The sequence below is a fragment of the Perna viridis genome, chromosome 1 (assembly GCF_037379345.1).
Source record: "Perna viridis isolate PV_CMFRI_1.1 ecotype Kerala chromosome 1, ASM3737934v1, whole genome shotgun sequence".
In the NCBI taxonomy this organism is placed as follows: domain Eukaryota; kingdom Metazoa; phylum Mollusca; class Bivalvia; order Mytilida; family Mytilidae; genus Perna; species Perna viridis.
This window is the reverse complement of record NC_142445.1, coordinates 71,732,637-71,740,068: the sequence shown is the minus strand read 5'-3', so window position 1 is coordinate 71,740,068 and position 7,432 is coordinate 71,732,637. Positions and strand designations below refer to the sequence as shown.

At 33.8% G+C, this 7,432-nt stretch overlaps 1 protein-coding gene across 3 annotated transcripts in view; it reads right to left on the bottom strand.

Annotated features, from left to right (window-relative positions):
- Window positions 1-85: 85 nt before the first annotated feature.
- LOC148630252 (coiled-coil domain-containing protein 78-like) overlaps window positions 86-7,432 on the bottom strand; it is a 38,564-nt gene continuing 31,217 nt past the window's right edge. For all 3 annotated transcript variants that reach the window (XM_088564249.1, XM_088564257.1, XM_088564263.1), the window contains 2 exons: window positions 7,044-7,217; window positions 86-1,581 (listed from right to left, as the gene is read on the bottom strand). In XM_088564249.1, coding sequence (XP_088420375.1) covers window positions 1,482-1,581; window positions 7,044-7,217 — 274 coding nt within the window. In that variant the 3' untranslated portion in view covers window positions 86-1,481. The remainder of the gene's footprint in view (window positions 1,582-7,043; window positions 7,218-7,432) is intronic.

The following is a 7,432-nucleotide window of genomic DNA, read 5'->3' as shown; positions in this document are numbered from 1 at the left end:
TTCCTAAAAGTTGTAGTCATAGCCCAACCATCCTGTTTCTTAAATAGATATGTAGTTTACTAACCACTTAAAACAAACATTTCAATCAAATTAAAAAATAATATTTAATCATATCTATGAAAACATGCTATTTATTGCACTAAAATCACAAACTACAAAGGCACAATATTATATCATAGCAACATTTTCTTATAGGCACTGACCCTAGAAAAAAACACATCAATGCTTCAAATTACGCATAAGAGATTAACATATATCTTCACCTGTGCTGGCTATGTGCAGTTCATGTTTACTATTTACCATTAGTCAGCATCAAAGGGAAGCATTCTTTTTTAAGAGGAAACTTAAGTTTTCAAGTGCTAACATCATATAAAATTTATATATTTAAAAATAGCTAAAATGATTAATTCTTGTTGTGAATTAACTCAACTTTAAAATTCTTATTAAGAATGTCAGCTGTTATGCAATAAAATAAAAACTAAATTGGATTTCTAGTCAGTGAATGGAATCATCATTAATCATTACAGGAACACAATCCACTCTTATCAACAAATGTCAGACATTGAAGTCAATGGACAAGATACAATATACTGATTGCATAAATGAACAATTGTGCCATTCAAGAGAAATTTCTTAGCTATAAACATCATCAATGGAATTTCTCAGTTCAACATTTTGTTTTCTCAAAAGATCTAAAGACATAAGACCCCAATAGATTAACTGTGTAGAGAAGTTCAATGAAATATACAAATCACAGTAATATCACATTTGAAATATCATGTTTAGTGCATGTACTATCCACAATATCAACAAAACAGAAAATATACACAAATTGTTAAGTATGGTTCTGCCTTAAAACCAGGCAGGGGGTGATTCATCATATCATAAGATAATTAATGAAACTGTATAAATAAAACGAGGAAACAAAGCAAAATAAAAAGCAGCCTCCCAAGATGACATAATTATTTGGATTCCAAAATATACAACTATTTGTTTACATGCTCTTAACATTTCACCTAATCCTTATCAAGGCCAATAACTTCTATTGAACACATTTTACCCACAGAATATTTCTGCCATCTTTTTGTCAACATTTTATAAGTTTCCTACTATGAAACTGGCATTCATCTGTTTTGGTATGTTTGTGAGGTTATGTATTTCATGAGATTATTGGAATCACAAAAAATAAAGCTCCACAAACTTTCCTATCATACGTCCATACATTTAATGAACAAATTTGGATATCCTCCTTCATTAAAAAAATCACGAAATTTGGCAACTGAAAAAAATACCTACAATATTGTAAATATACATAATTATTGGATGGAATGTTGATATCAAATAACAAATAAACTAACACATCCAATACATAAATATCTCATAAAAATCTACATTAAATATATATTGCATAGACAAAATATCACAGATAAGTAGCACGGATAAATAATTTCATGTGGCACTGAGAGTTATTTCCCTTTATATTACTTCCTCCTTCCTTTCCTGTAACTACGGTCTGTCACCATTCCACCATCTTCATCATAACCAAGTAGTTTCCTTAGTTTTACAATCTCTTGTTTATACCTGCAATACACACAGTAGAACAAACTAAAAATACTCTATATACTTCAGAGATAAATGCATTGTATTTGTAATTTTAAAGGCATCAGCCTAAGAATGGATATTTCTTACCATTAAATCAAGTTTGATGATGACATACCTTCAAATACAACACCATTATCCCACTTCCTATGTCAAATATATCTGTGAAATTGGCAAAATAATGTTTGTGAATGCATAAATAAAATCAAGAGGCTAAATTAGGTAATTGATAAAATTCCTTGATACAACAGCAATTAGATAATGTGAACTGCTTCAGGGAAACTTCTGATGGTTACAATAAATCTAGAGAATCCCACAAGAGTTTTTATACCTGTCATGTATGATTAAAGTATATTACTGAATGTCAACAAGATATAATTGTATGCGATTGACCATTCTTTGTCTTCTTGATTAGAATTTATTTCAAGACCAATTGACATTATTATGATCAATCCTGTTCAGAAAAACAACAATTATAATCAGAACAGAAATATTCATTTCAGGAATGTTCCTAATTTTTGAATATGTTATATGACATTAACCTGGTTTGTGGCAGTTTAAATTTTATGATAAAATACTTCACAGGGCACAGCTTGATATAATCACAGAGGTCAAACCCTGAAAAGTTAAGGCAAATATGAACACACAATTCAGGCTTGATACTGTTGGAGTTTTAGATTACACAAAGTAGGCACTGTCCAAAACATTGAGAGGAAAAAGTGACTAATTTCAACTAGCAAAAAAATGTGGAGAAAAAATTGTCAAATTTCTCAATAATAGACGTTTTACCAATTAGTAAATCAACCCTGCAACTAAATAATATGGACTCGATACTTTCTGAGTTACATATTAAACAAAGTAGGTACTTGCCCTAAAGATGATGGACAGACAGAGTGGAGGGCTACTACACCTACACAAAGATGAGGGACAGAGAGAGTGGAGGGGCTACTACACCTACAAAGATGAGAGACAGACTGAGTGGAGGGGCTACTACACTTATACAAAGATGAGCAACAGACAGAGTGGAGGGGCTGCTACACCTATACAAAGATGAGGGACAGATTGGAGGGCTACTACACCTATACAAAGATCAGGGACAGACAGAGTGGGGCTACTACACCTATACAAAGATCAGGGACAGACAGTGGAAGGGCTTCTACACCTACACAAAGATGAGGGACAGACAGTGTGGAGGGGCTACTACACCTATACAAAGATGAGGGACAGATAGAGTGGATGGGCTACTACACCTATACAAAGATCAGGGACAGAGTGGGGGGGGGGGCTATTAGACCTATACAAAGATCAGGGACTGAGAGAGTGGAGGGGTTACTACACCTACACAAAGATGAGGGACAGACATAGTTGGGAGGATACTACACCCATACAAAGATGACGGATAAACAGAATGGAGGGGCTACTACACCTATACAAAGATGAGGGACAGACAGAGTGGAGGGGCTTCTACACCCATACAAAGATGACAGATAAACAGAATGGAGGGCTACTACTCCTACACAAAGATGTCAGAGTGGAGGGGCTACTACACCTACACAAAGATGATGGACAGACAGAATGGAGGGCTACTACACCTACACAAAGATGTCAGAGTGGAGGGGCTACTACACCTATACAAAGATGTCTGACAGAGCGGAGGAGCTTCTACATCTACACAAAGATAAGGGACAGACAGTGGAGAGGCTACTACACGTATACAAAGATGATGGACAGACAGAGTGGAGGGACTACTAGAACTATACAAAGATATCAAACAGATAGAATGGAGGGGCTACTAGAACTATACAAAGATGATTGACCGACAAAATTGAGGGACTAATAGACCTATACTTCACTGTTGGTGATCATTGACAGACAGAATGGAGGGGCTCCTAAACCTATACAAAGATGAGGGACAGACAGAGTGGAGGGGCTACTGGACCTATACTTTCACTGTCGGTGATGACTCACAGACAGAGTGGAGGGGCTACTGGACCTATACTTTTACTGTTGGTGATGACTGACAGACAGAGTGGAGGGGCTACTGGACCTATACTTTTACTGTTGGTGATGACTGACAGTCAGATTGTAGGGGCTACTGGACCTATACTTTTACTGTTGGTGATGACTCACAGACAGAGTGGAGGGCTACTGGGCCTATACTTTCAATGTCGGTGATGACGAACAGACAGAGTGGAGGGCTACTGGGCCTATACTTTCACTGTCGGTGATGACGAACAGACAGAGTGGAGGGCTACTGGGCCTATACTTTCACTGTCGGTGATGACGAACTGACAGAGTGGAGGTGGCTACTGGACCTATACTTTCACAGTTGGTGATGACTGACAGAGTGGAGGAGCTACTAGACCTATACTTTCAACATTGGTGATGACAGACAAACAGAATGGAGAGGCTACTAGACTTCACTGTTTGTGATGCAAGTAATTTGTGCTTAATGAAATACCAAATAGAAACTGCATAGCTTATAATATTTACCAAAACCATTGACCAGAAAAGACAATTCTAATATTATTTTCAGTCAGCTACAAAGACAACCTATATTCCTGATATGGCTCCAAATCATTGATATTTGACTGCAAAACAAATGTCCTACAGAAAAGGAAAATTAAAATCTCTTGCAATGTATCCCCGTCCACATAAAGCTCAATACCAAATCCAATATCAATCTGTAAATTGGGACTGCAATGAAATTCCAAAATATTCCCATTGGTAATGATTAATTGGTACATATATTGACAACCAATTCAATTGTTACTGAATCTTCACCAAAACATTCTCTCAACAAAAGTAGTGATATGAAATAAAAGATTTTACAGAGACATGCATATTATTTAGATTTCAGACATTGAATCTAATCAAACCTTTTGACGTTATCTATAGAGTTATAAAAATTTGAAACGTTTTGACGTATTTTATGGGTATATACAAAAGAAAATTTTCTGTGGATATCTGTTTTTATCCCAGACATAAATGTTCTTTTTACAATTGTGATTTTAATCACATAAACTGACTGACCTATATATTACATCAAAGAATACAAAAAGAAAACAAAATTAAGGGAATAACATTCCTTGTCATTTTATTGTCCGAGAATGACTGAGTATAATAAGGATTATCAGACCGACAGCACTCAAATCTTCACATTAATGACAAGAAAGATTTAATCAGGCGTCATAGAACTTAAAAAATACAGCAGTTTAAAAGTCTAAAATGATATCTTCAGACCTTGAATGGAACTACCAACAGAAGTAAAAAAAGTTCTCAGATTGTTTTATTATGTTTTAGCACTAAGGCTTCAGCTCAGTTTATATAGATATAAACAGTACATGTGATACCTTCCCCTTTTATTTGTTTTTTAACATTCCAAAACTCTGAAAGGAGAAATAGGAAAATAAATGGACATATCAGTAATTGTCCTCTATCAGTATAGATAAACCCAGGATTCATTATAGGACTTTTTCCTAAAGCATAGGACCAGTAGACTTGGAAGCTAGGAACAGGAATTTTGAATTTTATATGAACACTTTAATTACTAATGCCATCAATGTTAATGATACAGTTTTGAATTCAGGCATATGATAACAAATAGCTTGATGGAGGGAAATCAAATAAGGATTTATGATAAGGAATAATGACATGTGAGGCTGACCTATTAAACAGAGAGTCATTTTCAGTCATATAGAAATATGCATTTCAATGTGCTAATAGTGGTTGATATGGTGTAAAAAACTTAACTTTTAAATTATCAAAAAATATTTTTCTTACATAAAACTGAATGTGGTAAAATTACAAACATTTATTAAAAACCCTCATATTGGAGATAATTGGCAGATAAGTGTTTAACAGAAATGTAAAGGTAATTTTGGTTTTTTTCTAATGAACAAGAAAAGAAGTTTGGTGTCCCAAATTTAGTTTTTAAAATATTAATTTATGTCATATATTTACACAGATAGTTATTACTGATTGAGAAAAAAGAAAAAAAAGCAATTATGAAATCTGACAGGAGAAATTTAACAAGAGGCTCCAGAAGGTAGGGTTTACCTAGTCTTTCCAAAACTCAAATAAAGATCCGTTCAACAGTTCAACTAGGACACTTTCATACTTTGTCATCCAGGTCATTTCATCAACTGAAAGTTTCCTTTTATCTATTTTGGTTTTCAAGTTATAAGGGAAAAAAAAACCTTTTTTGGAATTATAAAGACTATAATCCTTATAAGGGATTTTTATACATCTTGTAGGCTTTGTAATAAAAATCATAACATCAATTGAAAATTTATATCTATTTAAATTTTCATGTGTTAAACTAAAAACCAGAAAAATAGTCATTTTTAGCCTTACAGGCAAAAATAACTCTAACTGATTGGTAATATAACTTTGACATCAAGGCCATGTCACAAAGGCCATTACATCAATATTTTAAGCTAAAACCACTAAAACAGTCATTTATTAGTGTTATCCTTTCATGGACAATAATAAGAATTAGTCAAACAACTTATGAATGCATTATGATCATTTTAATAATAGAAAGTTTGCTTCAATCTATTACAGTTTTCAGCAATTTTTAAATTTCAAGTTTACAATTATACGTAAATAAATAGTTATCACAGAGATATGTCCTGCCTGTTATTCAATATTTGATAGTGACCGTGGGGGCATATGCATGAAAAAGATATGGAAGTGTGACTAATATCCTCTGATTTCCGAGACTTGTCAGAGATATTGTCAGCCATTAAACGTGTCAAAATCTATCATTTATCTACATGTCATTATTGATAACTACAGCTAATATTTGTGTCATTACTAATTTAAGACTTTAATTTAACATGGCACTGATTGCAGTTAAAAAAATGTTTCAAAATCAGCAGAGTGAAAAAGATAAATAAAACTGAAAATATGAAAACAGAAATTGACAACAATTTCAACTCTGCAAGTATCCAACAATTATAATCATAATAATGTATACAAATCATAACACTACATGTACTGTCTGAAAAAGAAAGAAATGTATCCAGAAAGAGAGCAGTTCTAACAAGTATTAAGGTATATCAGGCAATCTCCTAATTTCAGGACCTCTGACTCTTGGTTACTTGCATTTATTTGAAAAGTCCCTTGGAGTTCCAGGGATATTATTATTCCAGCTACAGGGATATCATTACTCCAGATATGAAAAGCAGGTTTTTCAAATGATTTCAGAAAACATACTTTTTGATGTGTTTAATATCAACAAATATAAATCACAAGTTTTCATATTGGTCTTTTAAAAAAGTTTCCAAATGATTAAGGATATATGAAATCATTTTACAATTCAGCCTGTGTGCAGTCTCTGAAAAATTCCCTAAGAAACTCTTGAATGTATCAACATCAATATCTACTAAAATTGTAAAACAATTAGAGCAAAAAAAAACACAAAAAAAACAACAACATACCTAACCAGATGGTGGTCTATATAATCCTGACTCTCTCTTAGTTGTTCTTTCAGCATTGAGTTCTCACTCAAGAGTTTAGCTCTCTCATCTTCTAATTGTCGCTGTGTATTAATTGTGTATTCTCTTAACTGTTTCCTTAAAGCTGCCCATGTCTCAGCTGGCTTCTCTCCTGGTCTGTATATTAAAATGAAAATCAATGAGCACATATATACACTTCAGTAAATCAAAAGGACTTGAAACTGTGACCAGAGCTGACTACAGAATACCCAAGGTTCACTGCCACAGTAACCAGAGCTGACTAAAGAATACCCAAGGGTCACGGTCACAGTTACCACAGCTGAATACAGAATACCCAAGGGTCAATTATGGACACACCATTCTAGCTCGAT